The sequence below is a fragment of the Saccopteryx bilineata genome, chromosome 7 (genome assembly GCF_036850765.1).
Source record: "Saccopteryx bilineata isolate mSacBil1 chromosome 7, mSacBil1_pri_phased_curated, whole genome shotgun sequence".
Classification (NCBI taxonomy): Eukaryota; Metazoa; Chordata; class Mammalia; order Chiroptera; family Emballonuridae; genus Saccopteryx; species Saccopteryx bilineata.
The window spans coordinates 84525237-84545815 of record NC_089496.1 but is presented as its reverse complement, the minus strand read 5'-3'; the positions used below and the strand labels follow the sequence as shown (position 1 = coordinate 84545815).

Genomic DNA, 20579 nt, shown 5'->3' with positions numbered 1-20579 from the left:
CCGGGTATGAGAACAAGAGGCCACCTGGAAGCCACCATCCAAATAGTGGACAAACACTGTCCTCCTGGATGAGCTGCTGGGTGGGGTTGGCACAGAAGACCAAGAAGCAGTGGCAGATCAAGTGGCATGCCTGCTTCTCAGAGAGGTGGGCCTCAGAGGTGGATAAAGTGAGACCACACACTGTCCCTCACACTGCAAGATGAGTACACATGTCCTCTCAACTCCCTGTCTTGGAAGAAAGATGGGACAGATGCTCAGCTGTGCTTGTCATTATACCTGGAACCCAGCAAGTATTCAGTACACTTATTGAATGAAAGAATGAATGAATGAATGATTGAATGGGTGAGAATGGAGTGGGTGGTAGCTTAGGTACTGAAACACTTTCGGACTGCTGCTCAAGACCCAACAGTGGCTTGTGATCAATTATTGGGTGGGTCAAGATTAACATTAAGCCTGACCAGGCAGTGATGCCGTGGATAGAGCATCGGCCTGGATTGCAGAGGCTTCAGATTTCAAATCCTAAGGTCATCAGCTTGAGCGTGGGCTCATCTAGCTTGAGCATGGGTTCATAAACATGACCCATGGTTGCTGGCTTGAGCCCAAAGGTCGCTAGCTTGAAACCCAAGGTCACTGGCTTGAGCCCAAGGTCGCTGGCTTGAGCAAGGGATCTCTGGCTCTGCTGTAGCCTCTTGGTCAAGGCACATATGAGAAAGGAATCAATGAACAACTAAGGTGCTGCAACAAAGAATTGATGCTCCTCATCTCTCTCCCTTCCTCTCTATCTCTCTCTCTATCTCACTTAAAAAAAGAAAAAAGATTAACATTAAGAAATAAAACAGTCTGACCAGGTGGTGGCGCAGTGGATAGAGCATCAGACTGGGATGTGGAGGACCCAGGTTTGAAACATCAAGGTCACCAGCTTGAGCGCGGGCTCATCTGGTTTGAGCAAAAGCTCACCAGCTTGGACCCAAGGTCGCTCACTAGGTCCGCTGTAGCTACCCCCCCGCCCCCGTCCTGTCAAGGCACATATGAGAAAGCAATCAATGAACAACTAGGGTGCTGCAACAAGAATTGATGCTTCTTATCTCTCTCCCTTTCTGTCGGTCTGTCCCTCTTTCTGTCTCTCTTTGTCTCTGTCACAAAAAATAAAATAAAACAAATTATCAGAGAGCGTAATACAAGTGGTCCCTCTTCTATCGCGGGGGTTAGGTTTCAGAGCCCCCTGCGACAGGCGAAAATCCGCGAAGTAGCAAGCTTATATTTATTTTATTTTTTATATGTATTTTAAGGCTTTATTTCAATTTAATATTCTTTTAATATTTTTTTAATTGTTTTTCATTTTTTAGGCTAGAAAACGCATATTTTACCACAAAATAATTAAAATAATATATAAAAATACCTATCTACCACAAATCCCGCGATATAGTGAAAAATCCGTGGTACAAAATTAGATATATACACTTTAAAAATCCGCGATACAGTGAGACCGTGGAAAGTAAACTGCAATATGGCAAAGGACGACTGTACTGTTTTATATAGTAAGGATAAGTATAGTTTCAGGTGTGTGTGTGTGTGTACTGTGTAGAAAGGTACTTCTTATAGCTTGATAAACACTGAGAATAAATAAAAAAATTCAGGCAGGAGCACCTACCTGCCAGGCTGTGGAGTTTGCAATATGGAAGGGTTTCCAACAAAAGTTTGCTCAGTGATGGCTGGGATGTTCATCAGAGGCTTCCTGGAGGAGGTGAGATCTTGGCCTGGCTGGACTGAGGCAGGGAGAGAGCAGAGAAGACTCCGGAATCAACAGTAGTGAAGGCAGAGGAGTGTCCATGGGTGGGGGGTGCTGCCAGTGGAGACAGGTGTGACCACAGGGTGGGCCCGGTGTGGGAGGAACAGGAATGAGCATCTTTTTTTAAAAATATTTTATTTATTGATTTTTAGAGAGAGAGGAGTGAGAGAGAGAGAGAAGGGGGAGGAGCAGGAAGCATCAACTCCCATATGTGTCTTGACCAGGCAAACCCAAGGTTTCGAACTGGCAACCTCAGTGTTCCAGGTCGACGCTTTATCCACTGCGCCACCACAGGTCAGGCCCAGGAATGAGCATCTTGCAAGGCCGTGACTGAAAAGGGGTGGAGGATGTGCCATTTATTTGATAGGCGAATGGTTGGCCGAAGTGGGTTTTCAGGTGAGCAGTGAGGCACAGTGCAAGCGGGGAAGCTGGAGGTGGGCCTGGACTCAGGCACTCACAGACAGGTGGACGCTAGCCCCGTTGGGGCCAGGAGGCTGGGCTGGGGCCGTTGGGGAAGCTGGGGAGGAGGGGGGGATGAGCCCTATGACTCAGGCCCGTGTGCTGGAGAGCAGCCGGGCAGGTCCGGACGGGGCTGAAGTCTGGCTCTGGCCGTGCTGTTGGTGGTGAGTGTGGGTCCTCCCTGACAAGATTCCCATCTCTTCCTGCTGCTGGGTGTCCCTCCCAACCCAGAGTCCCCCCAAACCCACACAAGCTCTCTTGTCCTATAAAAGGGTTCCATGGCATCTTTATACCCAGGGCTCTGTTTGACTTCCAGGAGACCCCGTAGACCCCCCAGGGCCTTGAGGCTCTGTCAGACCTGGGCCCCGCAGGTTCCTGACTGACCACCTTCCCCTTTGCCCACCCCCAGGTGTGAGTGTGCACCAGGCTACGCAGGTGACAGCTGCAGTGAGAACCGGGATGACTGCAGAGATCACCGCTGCCAGAACGGGGCCCAGTGCGTAGATGAAGTCGACAGCTACTCCTGCCTCTGTGCTGAGGGCTACAGGTGAGAGGCCCTGGCCACACCACGGGGACTGACTCCTAGCATCAGCCCCTCGTCTGGGAGGACCCCACTGGCATGGTTAGCAGGAGGGAGTGAGGTTCATAGCCTGGGAGGTAGGTGCTGGTTGGGGTTTTTTTCATGGTGACAGAGACAGAGAGAGACAGAGACAGAAGGGACAGACAGACAGGAAGGGAGAGAGATGAGAAGCATCAATTCTTCGTTGCTGCACCTTAATTTCTCATTGATTGCTTTCTCATATGTGCCTTGACCAGGGGGCTACAGAAGACCGAGTGACCCCTTGCTCAAGCCAGTGACCTTGGGCTCAAGCTGGTGAGCTGTGCTCAAACCAGATGAACCTGCACTCAAGCTGGTGACTTCTGGGTTTCAAACCTGGTCCTCCGCATCCCAGTCTGATTCTCTATCCACTGCACCACCGCCTAGTCAGGCAGTGCTGGGGTTTTAACCATGGCTATGCCTATCACAGTTTGGGAAAGTTATTTAAACTACTCAGAGCATAGGCAGAGGGTCCCTAACCTCTTTGGTAGAGAAAGTGGGAAGTGGGTTCAGATATTGGGCAGTGCCCATCACTTACCTGCCCAGGGAGCCTCTGAAGACACATCCTGCCATAAACGTCATTGACCTTCACATCTTGGCTCCTCTGGAGGTTGAGAGGGGACTGTAGTACTCCAGCCCGCTGGGAACAACCAGTGTCAGGTGGAAAAAACCTACTCAAGACACAAACTTCTGTCAAGAGGAAGAGGGGGAGGCCTGCCAAGGGAGGCAAAGAAGACCTCCTGAATCTCCTTCTCCCCTAGCTTTTATTATCAGAAGCAGAACAGAGGGAATAGGATTACAGGGAGGGAGGCCAGGTGAAAGGGGAAGAATGATTAGAGGCCATTTTGCTGACCTGGAGAAAGGACTATATTGATCAGAACATTCTTTTCTTTTGCTAATGAACAAGCACAAAGGAAGGGGCAATCCAGAACCTCTAGGCTAACTTCCTAAAGCCTGTGCACATGCATGCCTTTGTGTCTGCGTAAAGGTCACCCACTTACACTTTCTTGGTGTTTGCATCCAAGAGACAGTCACTCAGGGCTTTTAACTAAAGTTCCTCAATCCAAGTCATAAAGGGTTCATAGTTAAATGGGTGATTCCCTACAGAGGACGGCACCTGCCCTCTCTCTGGCCACCCACCTCCCATGATCTGCTTGGGTCTTTTGTGTTTTTTTTTTTAACAGTTTTATTGAGATATAATTCACATACCATACAAGTCCCCTGGTTAAAATGTACAATTCAATGACTATTAGGATGTTCCCAAATTTGTACATTCATTACCACAATCAATTTTAGAACATTTTCATTACTCGAAAAAGGAACTCTACACCTTTTATCTGTCACACCATACCCCCTCCACCCCAGCTCTAGGCAACCACTAATCTATGATATCCATGTATATAGATTTGCTTATTCTGGATATTTCATATAAACAGAAGCATACAATCTTTCGTCCCTTGTAACTGGCTTTCACTTATCATGTTTTCGAAGGTACAGAGCCACATTCCTTTTTTTAAAAAATTCATTGAGAGGCTGGGGGACAGAGAAATGGACTCCCGCATGTGCCCCGACTGGGATCCACCCAGCAAGCCCACTAGGGGACAGTGCTCTGCCCATCTGGGACATTGCTCTGTTGCTCAGCAACTGAGCTCTTCTAAGCACCTGAGGTGGAGGCCATGGAACCATCCTCAGCGCCCAGGGCCAACTTGCTTTAATTGAGCCATGGCTGCAGGAGGGGAAGAGAAAGAGATAGAGAGAGAGAAGCAAGAGGAAGAGGGGTAGAGAAACAGATAGGTGCTTCTCCTGTGTGCCCTGATGGGGAATTGAAACCTGGACATTCACACCCCAGGCCAACGTTCTACCACTGAACCAACCGGCCAGGGCCCCTCATTCCTTTTCGTGGCTGAATAATATACCATTGTGTGGCTAGACCACATGTGTTTGTCCATTTATCTGTTGATAGACCTTTGGATTGTTTCCACTTTTTGACTATTGTGAATACTGATGCTATAGATTATTGTAGATGGATTGGAACTACCTGTTGGTAGTAATGCCCTCTCTTTTATTTCTTTACTTTAGTAATTTGAGTCTTCCCTCATTTGCTTGTGTTTTAAGTCTCAGTCATCTTTTCTGTAAGATGAGACATGAGCAGTGAATGACTCTTAAACTTTAAGGTGCACACAAGTCACCTGGCATATTGTTAAAAAGCAGATTTAGTAGGTTTTCCATTTCTGACAAGTAACCAGGTGACTTCGATGTTGCTGGTCCAAGGGCCATACTTGATTCTCACCATCCTTCTGGCTCCTTGTTCTCTCAGGAAAAGTGTTCATTAGGAGCATCTTCTGTCACCTTAAGGATCCAGTTTCCCAAGATGTTTAGTGAGTTTCTCTCTAGGACCTGGTGGGAGGAATGTGCCCCTTGCCCCGTTGCTCTGCCCTGTCTGACCTATGTCCTTTCCCGCTCAGTGGGCAGCTGTGTGAGACTCCTGCCCCCAGGAGCCCCTGTGAGGGGACCGAGTGCCAGAACGGGGCCAGCTGCGTGGACCAGGGCAGCCAGCCCGTGTGCCAGTGCCTCCCAGGCTTCGGGGGCCCCGAGTGTGAGAAGCTGCTTAGCGTCAACTTTGTGGATCGGGACACTTACCTGCAGTTCACTGACTTGCAGAACTGGCCACGGGCCAACATCACGCTGCAGGTACGTGCTCAGCGTGCTGGTTACAAAGGGGAGTCAGACAGCGGGGGGACTCTGGCCTCAGGTCAGAGCATCAAGATGCATCCCTGTCCAGGACGATGGGGAGGCCCTGTGTTGGTCAAAAAGTCTTTGGATGTGGGTGTCAGTATCTCAGCTATAACTAGTTTAAGCTCAGTTGGAAAGGTTATTGGGTCACAAAACCAATCTCAGAGACAAATCGGGTTGGGGGTGGGGTGGGGGTCTCATGGATGACTGGATCCAGAAAGCCAAACTCACAAGGATCCCCTTCTACCTCCTCTTATCTCTACCCCTCAGCTTCAGCCTCCAATGCTGCCGATAAGTTTTCTTTTTTTTTTTTTTTTTTTTTTTAATTTTATTTATTATTTTTTTACAGAGACAGAGAGTAAGTCAGAGAGAGGGATAGACAGGGATAGACAGACAGGAACAGAGAGAGATGAGAAGCATCAGTCATAGTTTTTCATTGTGCGTTGCAACACCTTAGTTGTTCATTGATTGCTCTCTCATACGTGCCCCGACCGCGGGCCTTCAGCAGACCGAGTAACCCCTTGCTGGAGCCAACGACCTTGAGTTCAAGCTGGCAGGTTTTTTGCTCAAACCAGATGAGCCCACGCTCAAGCCAGCGACCTCGGGGTCTCGAACCTGGGTCCTCCACATCCCAGTCCAACGCTCCATCCACTGCGCCACCGCTTGGTCAGGCGCTGCCGATAAGTTTTCATGAGGCTGGAGCACAGCCAGAGTTGACACTGGGCATATATCTTTAACCAGAAGTTATGTGGTTCCTTATTTTGCCATTTTATATCTTGAATTCCATCTTAGAACATCATGTTGAGGGGGAAAAAAAAAAAAACAAGCCCAGTTCAACAGCATTGATGGCTAATATACAGATTTTGCTAATTGTTTCTTAGGGAAGAAGAAGAGAGTAGATTATTTTGCACATTACATGGTAAAATATTTTAAACTTCTCTTTAATCATCTTTCTCTTTCCCCAAAATTCCATTCCCTATCCCAAATGTCACGTCGTTCTCTAGTTCTGGCTTCTTCTTTGTTCTCAGAACCTAATAAGCCTCTCAAACATACTCACTCTGCTCTCCTCCTGTTTATCAACTCTCCAAAATTCTGTCCACCTAACTGGGTCCACACAGCAAGACCACAGCTAGCCCAATTGTCCCCAAAAAGAAAATTCACCCAAACCGTACCCATCCATCGCCTCAGGCACATCCTTAGAGAGGCTCAGTTTATCCCATGCCGACTCTTCCTTGACAGCCCTAGTTGGGACAACAATCAACAATCTCAGGGAAGACCTCTGATTGGTCTGCCTTCAGTCACATGCCCATCCCCGGACCAACCACTAAAGCCCAGGAGATGGACTGCTATGATAGGCCCAGCCTGGGCCATGTGCCTGCTCTGCAGACTGGGGGTGGGGGTGGGGGGGGTGAGGTCTTTACCAGAAGAAAGGGGGGAAGAGGAACTGGCAGGAAAGAAAAAGATCATGGTTCTAATAGCATCACAGAGGGATCTCCCTTTAAATGCACAATCCCACCTGCTTGCGCAGCTCCAACAACAGGATCTACCTCTTGCATGGTTACTTCCTGGTCTGGGTGGCTCTGGCTGTTAAAGAGAACTTGTTCTTTCTGTAGGTCCTGAATTTGTCCTCTCTGGAGGTCCCACCCTGGCCCCAAGGCAGTTCTCCGGGGACCAGAGTGGGCTGCCCCACTGCTGCCGGTCTGATTTTCATCTCCAGGCAGGTGGTCTGATGGGCTCTTACCTTCCCCTACTGTCCCGTAGTTTCCAGGCTTCAAAGCCAGCCCATCTGCTGTTTGCTGCCTGGCCCTGGCCACACTGTTAGTGGATAGGATTTAAACCCGGGGCTTCCAGCCTCTGTCAGGGCCCCTTGGAGGACATGTTACCTGGGCAGGCAGAGGACAGTTCTGCACACAGCATCTCTCTTCCAATTGTGGGTCCCCCATCTGCTCCACCTACCAGCCTGTGCTGCTGCTGCGTGGGATGGGGTTGGAGAGACAGTGCCATTGCCCACCAGGTCTCCACAGCAGAGGACAATGGGATCCTTCTGTACAACGGGGACAATGACCACATCGCAGTGGAGCTGTACCAGGGCCACGTGCGTGTCAGCTACGACCCTGGCAGCTACCCCAGCTCTGCCATCTACAGGTAAGACTTTCTCATGCCCAACAGATGCTCTCAGCAGTCTCCTGGGCCAAGAGCCGGTCATTATTTGGACCAGCAGCACCTGGGCTGCCCAAGTGGAAAGGGCATTTGAACCACTGAGTACAGCCCGGCTTGGGTCTGAGGCTCTCTGAGGCCCAAGCAGTGGTCCCATCCTTCTCCATCCCATGACCACTTCACAGGGGGCTCCTCTCCTCAGTGGGGATGGGGAGGCTGATTAGGTTGGAAATCCCTTCCCCAAACTTCTCAGCTTTCCCCAGGGGAGCAGGAGAGACTAAGCCATGGGCCCCCAAGTTCCCACAGTCTCCCCCTGGAGAGCTGTCGTCCCTTGGGAAGCAGCTGCTGCACCAGTGGCTTTCTGGGGAAGTGTCCGGGTGTGGATGGGCTGAACGGGAGCTCATTCTCCGGGGTGAGGGCACTCCATCTTCTTACAGTGCTGAGACGATCAATGACGGGCAGTTCCACACTGTTGAGCTAGTCACCTTTGACCAGATGGTGAATCTCTCCATCGATGGCGGCAGTCCCATGACCATGGACAACTTCGGCAAACACTACACACTGAACAGCGAGGCCCCCCTCTATGTGGGAGGTGAGAACCTGCTCTGCCCCAGCGTCTCCACCAGGTGATGGTGATAGCCTTTCAGGTGGGGCCTCAGCTGCTCTCTGGCCAGGAGAGCTGGTGCCCAGGGCACTGGACTGGGGGGGGGGGCATTCCAGTTGGGGGCGGGGAGGGTCCTGGTGAATGGCCAAGCTGTTTGTGGATTGTTCAGCGCTGCCAGGAGCCTGGCTGTTGTCCGCCCTGCTCAGACTAACCGAGGAGGATATGTGCTTGAGTTGGGACTGAGGCCTAGCTGGGGGGGGAGGGGGAGGATTTTTCCCAGCTGTCTTCTGCACTGTGGGCATCTTTCCCCTTGGCTTTGGGCCATAAGGGGCTTGTCATTGTTCAGGGTCCATTCCCCTCAGAGGCCCAGAGTTGCTGTGAGGCCCACATGCCGAGTCCCTGCATCAGCTGGGGACTGCCGAGCTGGCCTTAGAGCCTTTGCAGCAAAGTGGCCTCGTCCACCACCTGTGGACTTTCCAGGTCCCGACGAGCAGGTTCTGGGTGCAGCGGGGCTATCTCAGTGCTGTGGGGGCCTTGCCTAGGCACTGGGCGGGCGTGAGGGACGGAGAACCCGGGCTTTAATCCCAGCTCTGCTACTGACTAGTTGTGCAACTTCAGGCCAGTCACAGAGTCCGGTGCATCCAGTGGGGTTTAGCAACTCCTACCTCAGAGGGTCGCTGTGAAGTGGTAACCACAAAAGCAGATGACAAAGTACCATACACCTGAGTTCTTTTTTTTTTTTTTTTGTACTTTTCTGAAACTGGAAACGGGGAGAGACAGTCAGACAGACTCCCGCATGCGCCCGACCGGGATCCACCCGGCACGCCCACCAGGGGCAATACTCTGCCCACCAGGGGTGATGCTTTGCCCACCAGGGGGCGATGCTCTGCCCCTCCAGGGGGTCGCTCTGCCGCGACCAGAGCCACTCTAGTGCCTGGGGCAGAGGCCAAGGAGCCATCCCAAGCATCCGGGCCATCTTTGCTCCAATGGAGCCTTGGCTACGGGAGGGGAAGAGAGAGACAGAGAGGAAGGAGGGGGTGGGGGTGGAGAAGCAAATGGGCACTTCTCCTATGTGCCCTGGCCGGGAATCAAACCCGGGTTCCCCACACGCCAGGCCAGCGCTCTACCGCTGAGCCAACCGGCCAGGGCCCATACGCCTGAGCTCTAAGCCCCAGTTCTCTGCTGCTTTTGGGGCCTCTGGGAGGTAAAAACAGGCATTCCAGAGGGAAGGAGGGCACCCTGGGAAAGGGCAGCCAGACTCAGGCACTGGGCCTCTTCTGCTGGCTGGCTGCCCCCAGGCCTGGTGCCCCAGGCTCCGACCACAGGGAAAGCAGCTTCCCCGTTTCTTCTGGGGAAGCAGTCCAAGCACTCCAAGGTAGCAGAGGTCCTTGGCCTGGGGTCGCAGAGACAGGACAGAGGCCAGGGGCAAGAAGGAACACTGGAGATGCCCAACAGAACTCAGAGGTAGGTGCCAGGCACTGTCCAAGCCTGACTCGGCTCAGCTCCGCCCCCTCCCCTCCGTCCCAGGGATGCCAGTGGACGTGAACTCGGCTGCCTTCCGCCTGTGGCAGATTCTCAATGGCAGCAGCTTCCATGGATGCATCCGAAACCTGTACATCAACAATGAGCTGCAGGACTTCACCAAGACGCGGATGAAGCCGGGCGTGGTGCCGGGCTGCGAGCCCTGCCGGAAGCTCTACTGCTTGCATGGCATCTGCCAGCCCAACGCCACCCCGGGGCCCGTGTGCCACTGCGAGGCCGGCTGGGGGGGCCTGCACTGTGACCAGCCAGCTGAAGGCCCCTGTCATGGCCACAAGTGAGCCTGCGCTGGGCTCAGGGAGCCCTCATGCCCTGCCCACCTGAAAACTCCCTTCCCTTCCCTGCAAGTTCCCATTCCCTGTGGTGAAGAAAGACAGTACTTTTAAATCCCAAAATTGGAACATGTGGCCTAACGCAGGGTTTTATTCTTTTTTTCTGTTTTTCAAATTTTATTGACAGGAGATGCCCGTAGGGACAAACACAGACTCACATTTTGCTCCCTGTGTTTCAATCTGGGGACAATATCCCATGATGCCAAGACTGGGGGTGTGGGGTCCCCTCGGGCAGGCCTTGGACTGGCTCTGGCCTGTTGCGATTAGTGTTTTTCTCTGTCCCCTCTAGGTGTGTCCACGGGAAGTGTGTGCCCCTCGATGCTCTCTCGTACAGCTGCCAGTGCCAGGATGGGTACTCGGGGGCCCTGTGCAACCAGGCCGGGGCACCTGCAGACCCGTGTGGGGGCCTGCAGTGCCTGCACGGCCACTGCCAGGCCTTGGCCACCAAGGGGGCACACTGTGTGTGTGACCCTGGCTTTTCGGGCGAGCTCTGTGAGCAAGGTCAGGGGCCCCCCTCCTGATGGGTCCTCTCCAGGGTTCCTCCTCACAGCTGGCTTTAGCAACGTGGTGTTTTCTTCCTCCCAATCTCAGTAACCCTCTGTGCTCCCCTCCTGCACCTTAGGCTGCCACTGGGCTTTGGTGCCCCCCCACCCTTTGGGTTCCGAGTCCCACCCCCAGACAGGGCCCCATCTCTCCCTGGCCCAGCTCTTCCTGCAGCCCCCTTATCTGGGGTAAGTGCCCCTTCAGGCTGGGGTCTCTCCTTACAGAAGAGGCCATCAGGGGAGCAGCTCCTGCCCAAATCTCTGCATCTTGGCCCTATCACCTGGGGACCAGAACGCAGCAGGAAGTCTGAGGATTGGGGACTCCTTCCCAGGGCCCTCCCTGGTCTGCGTGACCGAGATGCTTCTGCTGGAATGGAGAGTGCTGCGTGGGGCGGGAGAAGTCTTGAGAATCCAGGACTCAGGCACCTTAGGGTCCCCTAGGCCACACCCTCCCAGCACGAATCCCTTCTCTAGCACTATAGCCTCCCAGGCCTCCAGGCTCTTCTCACGCTCGGTGGCAGCTGGCTGGAGCCTGGCCACCCAGTCTGTGCTGGAGGGCCCTGGCAGCCCACCAGTGCACTGCGGGCCCAGGAGGAGGCTGTCCATGTGCATGCTGGGCAGGGAGGATGCTGGGGACAGGGCGGGCTCTGAGATTTAGAGGACCCATCTGAGGATGCTGCCCTCTACTGCCTCCCTCCCCTCACCCCTCTCTCCTCTTCCTTCTGCCTCCCAGGAGGCAGCACTGGCCCATACTTGTGCCCTGAGGCTTTCTCTTGGTGTCTGTCCCATCCAGAGTCCGAGTGCCGGGGGGACCCTGTCCGGGACTTTCACCAGGTCCAGAGGGGCTATGCCATCTGCCAGACCACGCGCCCGCTGTCGTGGGTGGAGTGCCGGGGCGCCTGCCCGGGTCAGGGCTGCTGCCAGGGCCTGCGGCTGAAGCGGAGGAAGTTCACCTTTGAGTGCAGCGACGGGACCTCCTTTGCTGAGGAGGTGGAGAAGCCCACCAAGTGTGGCTGTGCCCTCTGTGCATAGTGCCCAGCGCCGATGGGGTGGGGGGAGGGCTGGTGAGAAGCACGGCCACCAGGAGACCTGGGCTGGGGTTGGGCCATCACCAGCGTGGCTCATGGGCGGCCGGACCTTCTTGGGTGGGCTGAGGCCCACCTCTTAGGGTCCGGGCAGCTTTTCTCAAGCCGGCCCCAGCAGCTGGGGGCTGAGCAGGTGGGCGAGGCCTGGCTGCAGACCGCCCTCTCCGGAAGTGCCTTGCGCAAATAGGCACTTAATAAATATTTGTTGAATGAATACGTGCATGAGGTCAGGCCAAGAAGTGCAGAATAGTGACACTCCCTCCTTGCCTGCGACCTGGGTCTGAAGAAGGAACGAGCCCCTTCCCAAACCAGCCTCTGCCTCCTGTCTGTGGCCCCTGCTGGCCCCAGGGCCCCTTGCCCCCTACAGATAACCTTGAAGGACTCAGCCTCCCAGCCTGGCTCTCTGCTCCTTCTGCTACACAGCCTCTGTGGGTGGTGGGCCAGGTTCTGGAGGGGATGGGCCCCTCCTGCTGGCCAGGAAGGGACTGACCCTTGCCCCTGAGCTGATTGGCAGGCAGAGAACCCTCCGAAACGAGGCCTGGGGTGGAGGTGGGTCTTAGGACCAGACCTCTGAATCCTAAAGTTATGGGATGACCATTGTAGCTTCAAGGAGGGGGCTCACTTGGAGGAAACAGTCACTGGGACTTATTGGGGTGGCAGACCCCACCAAAAATGACAGGGGGGGTTCTTGGTTTCAGAAGAATAAACATCACCACCTCCAGGCATTAGCCAGCAAAAGGGCGTTGGTCCTGGGCTTCCCCAGCCATTAGCCCGCTGCTGGTGAGCCCCCGGCAGGGGGACAGGGTGGAGGGGCGTGGCCTAGGCTGATTGGCCAGGGATGAGTTTCCTCCTGAGCTGATGGGGTTTAGCGCCCCTCACGCTGCAGACCAGTAGGGAGCAGTGGTCCAGGCATCAGGAAACCTGCTGGCTCTGTCACTCTGGGGAAATTTCTTCCCCATGGGCCTCACTCTCAGCTCAGAAGGGGACGGAAAGCAACTAAAACAATGGAGCCCCTCCGACTGTGGCCCCTGGAGGGAAGCCGCAGGAGCTAGAAGATCCTTTATTAACCACATCAACAAGTATTTATGTGCCTGACCGGGGCTGGGGACTGTGGGTGTTCTGCCCTCGAGGACACATGCCAGCTAATCCCAGGGGCAACCAGGACACTCAGGAACAGAGTGGAGCCACAGCCTCGGCCCTGGCTGGAGCTCACCATAGGCTTTTGCAAGGACTCAGTATTTGAAGAGTCACTGAATATGTGACTGTATGACTACAAATGCTTCCTCCATGCAGAATGAAAACGTAGAAAGACGATCTTTGAGCTTAAATAGCAAGTTGGCTGGCACGAAGACAGGGTACACTCCCTTGTCTCAGATGTCTCTCCAAGACAATGTACCCTGGGGGAACCCAGGTGGGCAAGGGGGGGGTGAGCACACCCTTTTCCTGGCTCCTTCCATCTGCAAACAGAAGGCAGGGGTGGGGAGTGCGCCTCTGTCCTCAGCCACCGTGGCAGTTGGGGGGGGGGTGCTGCAGGCTGGTGAGGGCTTTGCTGCTCAGTAGTCGAGGGCAGGAGCCACCTGTGACTATGGGAGCCTGGCATGTTCCACTACACCAGGACTCGGGCCAATGAATTTAGTCTGGGACCCCTGGAATGGGAATAGGACCCTGCCTGGCCTAATTGGGGTGGTGCCCTCACCAGGCACTGGGCTCTGTCTTCATGGAGCTCTGACAGGACCGCAGCGCCTCTGCCCCTGTGGACAGCTGCGTGGACCTCGCTGTATAGCATGCCGGTTGTACCTAGAGTTTCTGGGCCACTGAGGGACTCTGCAGAATAGCTGGCACCAGGGTGGACAGGCAGGACAGTTCAAGTGCAGCTCGTTTGTTCCTTCCGTGGAACAGAGGCATTCTCGGGCCCACCAACCCTGAGTAACATACCTTCCCCTGGCCACCACCATTCCTTACCGCCTTGGAGAAGCACTTTCCCAGGCTTGAGGGGCCCTGATTGGCAGGGGCCTCTTTACTTTGCAGGAAGTAGAAAGGATACCTGCAAACAGGTGATGGCTGCCAGGAGTTCTGCAGCCTGAGTGCCATGGGGTGGGAAGGGCAGAGGACGGAGTATTCACAGGGAACACCCTACGAGCTCGCTGTTGGCCCTGCTGGCCTCTCCACAAGGCTCTGGCTCAACCCAGCTCTACACTTGCTCTTGATTGAGCAGGAAAATTGGGAAATACCACAGGGGTGACAGAAGCAAGGGGCTAGAAGAGCCATGCACCCCAGGACCAAGTTTTCCTCAACTCAGCCACCAACCTGCCAGTTGCTAAGGACCCGAATCCACTCATCTCGCCTGCTCACATCTGGGCCCGCTGAGTCCCAGAGGGTACCACGAAATCATCTATCTGAGAAGTCATCTCCACAACTTGCCATCCCTTTGGTGAAGACCTTCAGTTCACTTGGACATTGCCATTGTCTGTTCCCATTCAGAACACACCGAAGAGACACCAGCAGGTGAGTCCCGAGCTTGCTGCTACTCAGGCGGCACTGCCGGCCACAGCAGCCCGGGCTCCCTGTGACGGTGTCTGAAGATGGAAAAGGCCGGACTTTGTTTCCTCTTTGCCTGTTGTTAGCCTAACCACAAAAGTATCTCTTTATACAGAATACTTAACAGATTCTAATATATATTTGTATTTCATTTTGTTATAGTATTTTTATATGTTAAAGTCAACATCCACTGTCTCGTTTGATTTTCAGATGCTCTGTAGTTGTGACATTCTGTTTGGGGGTTTCTGCAGCCTCTTTTGGGTCTTTTAGAGAGACTGGTTTTAGAACAGGACCGTGAGGGAGCCACACCTGCCCTTTGCCTAGAAGTGTTGCTTTAGAACATGTTGAATATTGTCTGTTGTCTTTCATGTGAACATGACATTGATTCACTCAGGTTCTGCCTTGTTGATTTCTTTTTCTGAACTGAGGAGGAGTGGGGGCTGCTGACATGCACCCTGCTGGGTTCAAGGGCTTCTATAGGCTGCCCACACACCAGCCATGGTCCGCCGATGGCTCCCAGCTATGGCACGAATGGGACGTCTTCCTGAAGTGGCAAAGGAGGTTTGTTCTTCCTGCAGACAGAAGGAAAGGTCTGGGAGACAGCCGGGTCACGGTTCCCTGGGGCCCAGTGTGACGGCAGCGCCTGGCACTGCTCAGCACACACGGAGAGCTGGGAGGCTGCTCGTCTCCCTTCCCTTCATCTCACACCCCACGTTTTGTAAGTCTGTGTAGAGCTACACCCATATTTAACCTGGCACTGAAGGTTTCAGAGTTTCAGGGCAACGGATTAGAAAGCAGTGTGGCTTCTCAGACTATCGTGTAAGGCTATCCTGCCTGTTGCCAGGAGAGTGGTTCTGAGGGATCAGTGGAAAAAGGAGGCAAACAGACTGCTACAATGGTTCTTCAATGATTTCCAACTACATACAAAATTCCACGCAGGAGTTTTGTAAGATGACATCTGAGTGAGGCCAGGGACTGGCAATCAGGCTGGGCAAGGCCTCTAACACTAAAGGGACCCAGCTGGCCCTCCTCTGATGCCAAGATATAGACTAACTTCCAAATAGAAGACCAGGGTTGTGGTGATGGTCACACAAGCCACACCATAACAGCACAGTCTCTTTGAAATTGGGCAGTGATAGTAACTACTGTAGTGCCTTTAAAGCAATTAGGGATTTTGGAAGAACTGTAATGAATCAGGTACATAAGAGAAAATGGGTTAATTAAAACAGGGTTAAATGTTCAAGTGTTGGCCCTGGTTGGCTGGCTCAGTGGTAGAGCGTCAGCCTGGCATGTTGATGACCTGGGTTCGATTCCTGGTCAGGGCACACAGGAGAAGCGCCCATCTGTTTCTCCACCCCTCCCCCTTCTCTCTCTCTCCTTCTCCCACAGCTGTAGCTCCATTGGTTCGAGCACATCGGCCTCGGGTACTGCGAATGGCTCCGTAGAGCCTCTGCCTCAGGTGCTAAAAATAGCTCAGCTGAGAGCAGCCCCAGATGGGCTGAGCATTGGCCCCACACGGGGGTTGCCAGGTGGATTCTGGTGGGGTGCATGTGGGAGTCTATCTCCCCTAATCTCACTTAAAAAGAAAAAAAAAAGCTCAAGTGTCTTGAGTGGTCAGTAGGTTACCTAAGTCAGTGAACTGGGCACACGCCCTTTGGGGCCATTATCAGTATTGCCACTTCTGACTAAGCAGCGGGTAGAGACCTATTTCCCCACTGTAATAAATGGGGGCAAATGGTAACTGACAGGGACAGTGGTGACTTGAAGGACACATTTTCCAACCTACTGAGCTCCAACTGATTCTTATCATGCACCAATTTGGTCAGATCTTCATTATCTCTTTTTAAAGGGAGTCCAGAAACCAATTTTTATGTAAACACTCCTAGTTTAAAAATCTTTAAAAAAACCCAGCACAGCAATGTGCTAAAATAAAGTGTCTGTGACTCACCAGTGTGCAACCACGGAGGTAGTGTAAAATAAGTGGCAAGGTTTCACAGATAAAAGGACATCCCCACCCAGGCCCGGCCGGTTGGCTCAGTGGTAGAACATCGGCCTGGCATATGTACGTCTTGGGTTCGATTCCAGGTCAGGGCACACAGGGGAAGCGCCCATCTGCTTCTCCACCCCTTCGGCTCTTGCTTAGCTCTCCTTCTCCCCTCCCACAGCCACTGCTCGATTGGAGCAAGTTGGCCCCAGGCACTGAGGATGGCTCCATGGCTTCCACCTCAGGAGCTAAAACAAATGGCTGCAGTTGCAATGGAACAAGAGCTCAGATGGGCAGAGCATCGCCCCCTAGTGGGCTTGCCAAGTAGATCCTGGTCAGGGTGCATGTGGGAGTGTCTCTGCCTTCCCTACTCTCACTATATTAAAAAAAAAAAAAAAGACATCCTCACGCAAGAGGACGGGCACCACAGGGCATGGTTGGGCCGGAGGCAGAGTTGCCAAGTTTTCCTGATTAGTGATAATGCAGCTCTTATCATCCTTATACCCTAAACCCTCAGAGCTAATTTTAGAGATGTCCCTTCATCCCAAGCGAGTCTGCACCTCTTATATCATATTCTAGTTATTCTACCACAAAATGAATATGGGAGGGAAAGAAGTCTGTTTAAACAATGAAAAGTCCTTATCTGGAACGAGACAATTCTCCCAATTAAGAAGCGGTGGACCAAACGCAGGGCTCTCACTGGTGTAGTCGGCATGCCAATGGCCACCGTCAGACACACCTGTTAATGGAATTATGGTTGATTTCAGAGAAATGCCTAGACAAATGGATCCTTAAATAGACCCATCCGAAGGAAAGAATGTAATGAAACAGGTCACGAGGCAAGGAAACGGAAGAATTTCCTGCCACCTTTTGGCCATAGCCCAACATGGGATACAGAGAGCTGGGGCAGCTCCCCCTGGTGCCTGCGCGTATCACCCCGAGGTTTAACAGCTGCTTACCTGAGGTCAGGAGCCTCCCTGACCTCAACTGACCCCTGCTCTTCAGGATGAAGTGCTGGCACCATTCCAACTCTGATGTAGGGATTCCCAAGGGCCCACCCATCATGTGTTCTTTTCCCTGAAGTTAGGCATCACTCACAAAATGGCTACAGATCGAGCCAACAATGTCCCTTTAAGCCCCAACACCAGGGCTGAGGCAGAAGTATGAGAAAGGATTGCCTTTTGGTTCCTTTTGGCAACTTGGCAACTTTGCGCCAGTCTACAAATTGAATGCTGGGCTTCGACGCGTTCGGTACCCTCTCCAGTGACTACACAAACACGCATTAATATCAAAGAAATTTAATATGCTGCAATAAAATAAGCGCCTAGAAAAAGCTCATGGAATAGATGTCAATGTTAGAGAAATCCCTCCCATACATCCTCTAGATCCAAACCTCATCCCTCCAAACCAAACAAGAAAATCTGAAACAACAAAGGAAATCCTTCCAAGCTTGGATTTCGGCGAGGGCCCCTTCACCAGTAACAAGAACAGTTTCCTACGTGGCCTAAGGGGAAAGCCAAACACAGAAGCACAGAAAGTCCACAAGATTTCAATATTTAGGAGACTTGGTACATATTCAAAGTTAAAATAACTCCAACTTTTATAGCTATACATATTGTTTTAAAGCAACTTAATATATTTTAAAATTTCATATATACACTCTCAAAGGTTCTTCAGGTGAGGTATGTAAACATTGTCTAATGAAAAATTTTCAATGTTTCAAACCAACAAATTCACAGCATACATTGAATTTTCATCCATTAACAACACACAGTATTTTCCTACACTCGCTAACGTAGTGGAAATCCAGGCCCGGGGAGATGCACGCTGATCATCTGATAACCATCTGCAGAACTTCGCATGTCATTGCTTTTGGAAAGACCACATGTACACAGGTCAGGAGCGCACACTTGGTACTGCGAAGGGGCTGGGCCCTCTGGAGACTCTCCGTGGGTGTCTGGATCACTGGCTAAGACAAGACGGCAAAAAAGGAGCACATCTGAACAACTACGAGATTGACCTCGGCAATGACACCACGGGGAGGGACCAAAAAGACCTTTAAAGGAACGGTAGAGATTCATCTCAGAGCTCTCTGGGTCCACAGCCGAATCAGTAGCCCTCGCCCTAAACTCATCTGAAGGGTCCTGAAAAGAATAAAAACCCAACATGGCACCTGAGCTTCAGTGAAATTGCATGGGCCCCTCAAAGGCATTAACTCTGGCCTGACGTGGGACCCTGGGCTGTGCTTTTCATACAGGTTGGGGTGGAATTTCTCAATATCATAATGCATATGGGAAAATAATGCCATGAGTTCAAAAGATGACCAATGCCTGCACATAGGCACCGGCCTATGACCTTGGAGCTCAATTTTGAAAACTACTTGTTCCCTGAGGGTAAACAGCAGGCTTCTATTGAGATTAAGTGAGGCTAGCAAGGGGATTATTACAAAGTAGTAAGACTTGGGACGCCTCAGGCCAGAATTCTATTTTACTCCCACATAATCTACAATGTCCCCTCCCCGCCCCCCCACCACAAGAAGTAGTCACCTTCCCAAGGATACAACATAGGTCAGTTTCTTTCCTCTTGCCTGCTTTCAGGCTCAGCAATGGAAAGTTTCATCCTAATGCATCCACTGCAATCTAAAAAAATCACTAGTGAAAAATTCCAAACACCATCATAAATACAAAAGAGAAGACATATTCCAAAAGCCTAGAAAACTACATTATTCTATTAATGGTTATTTGGGTGTGGGGTATTGTTCGTAAAGTTTAGGACGGTCAAAGGAGAGGCTGCTAAACAGCTTCGAAACCTGTTGAACAGGACACGCTGGGAGACATGGAGGAGCATCTGCCCTCTTTGCACTCACCTAAAAGGTTTGACTCCCGACACTGAAGGGAGCCTCCGACATTTCAAACCCAGGCACAGGAAATTCCAGGAAACGGGCTAGCTTTGCAAAGTAGCTCAGATACAGTCAAAGGACTTTAAATTGGCCATTTAAACTTCTAATGCAAAAAGTTCATACATTTATTCTATAGCCAAGTGAGCTTTGCCTCAACTAGAAGCTGGAAGCCCTTTCCAATTCATGGAAAACTGGTATTTTTCAATCTCTATGCCCAATTTTGGATGTATCTGGTGCTGGCAGATTTCTCATCCACTGCTAGAGTTTCTATGACTGGAAGGAGCGTGCAGACAAACAGAAGCACAAATTCAAGTACAGCAACCTCTCAGGCAAAGGCAAGAGGTCTTAGCAAGAGCTGTTCTACCCCCCACCCTATCCTCTGAGACAAGGGCCCGTGCGGAGCCCGGAATCAATGTTATTATCTAGGATCTTATTGCTTGTAGGCAACACATTGAAAAGAACACCTGGCAATCTGCTCTGCAGATCTGGGACTGACCACTGACCAGTTTATCATACACAGGTGTGTGTATGTGTGTGTGTGCATGCGCGTGTGTAATATATAACATAACCAGACAAGAAGAGGGGGCAATTAAAGCTTGGATGTGATGTAACATTACAGATTGAATGCCCCAATCAGCTCTCAACTTGCTGGGTTTTGTTCTTTCTCCATGTGTGAACTGTGTTACGAAAGGACGTCCACTGCTCCAAATATATTCTTCTACAATACTACAATGCAAACCAACATCACTCAGAACATGAATCTGTATACAGCACATATAATAAATATTTTTTAAAAACTATTTACATTACCTCTTGTGAACATTTAGATGCAAGCAAAACTTATTTTTTCCTGCAAAGGTTAGAAAAAGTTCTGTCTGTCTTAGTTCAGTGCTAAATTCCCTGGCACCTAGTTACCCATTCACATTTCATCTTAAAATCAGATCTGCTTACAAAGAGTATCATAGAAAAAACATTCTCCAGCATTACCGTTCAAGTGTCCTCGTTTGTTTGGAAAAGCCAAAGGGAAGCCCAAAGTAAATATGCAAGGCAAGATTCAAAAGGATGACTAAATCCTGTGGTTCAGTCCCAAGCTCTCTGCAGCCCTCAGTCCAGTCAGCCCGATGGAATGAGACTTACGACACAGACAGGGGTGCCTAGGAAAGAGGGACATGATTGGAAAGCATTGGTTCCGTTACATCGAGGGGTGCTCTGAACTGCAAACCAGGACTCCTGAGAAGTAAAGCTGCACATATCTAGAACAAATGGTCTTGTTCTGTAACTACTGGCTACAGGTGAGGCTGGGGAGGGCAAAGAGGAAGA

The 20579-nt window shown here is 51.7% G+C and overlaps 1 protein-coding gene across 1 annotated transcript in view; it reads left to right on the top strand.

Annotated features, from left to right (window-relative positions):
- Positions 1 to 14699, top strand: part of SLIT1 (slit guidance ligand 1) — a 200288-nt gene extending 185589 nt beyond the window's left edge. The window contains exons 31-37 of the mRNA XM_066240548.1: positions 2658 to 2795; positions 5312 to 5537; positions 7594 to 7724; positions 8174 to 8328; positions 9868 to 10156; positions 10501 to 10712; positions 11547 to 14699. Coding sequence (XP_066096645.1) covers positions 2658 to 2795; positions 5312 to 5537; positions 7594 to 7724; positions 8174 to 8328; positions 9868 to 10156; positions 10501 to 10712; positions 11547 to 11785 — 1390 coding nt within the window. The 3' untranslated portion in view covers positions 11786 to 14699. The remainder of the gene's footprint in view (positions 1 to 2657; positions 2796 to 5311; positions 5538 to 7593; positions 7725 to 8173; positions 8329 to 9867; positions 10157 to 10500; positions 10713 to 11546) is intronic.
- Positions 14700 to 20579: the final 5880 nt, after the last annotated feature.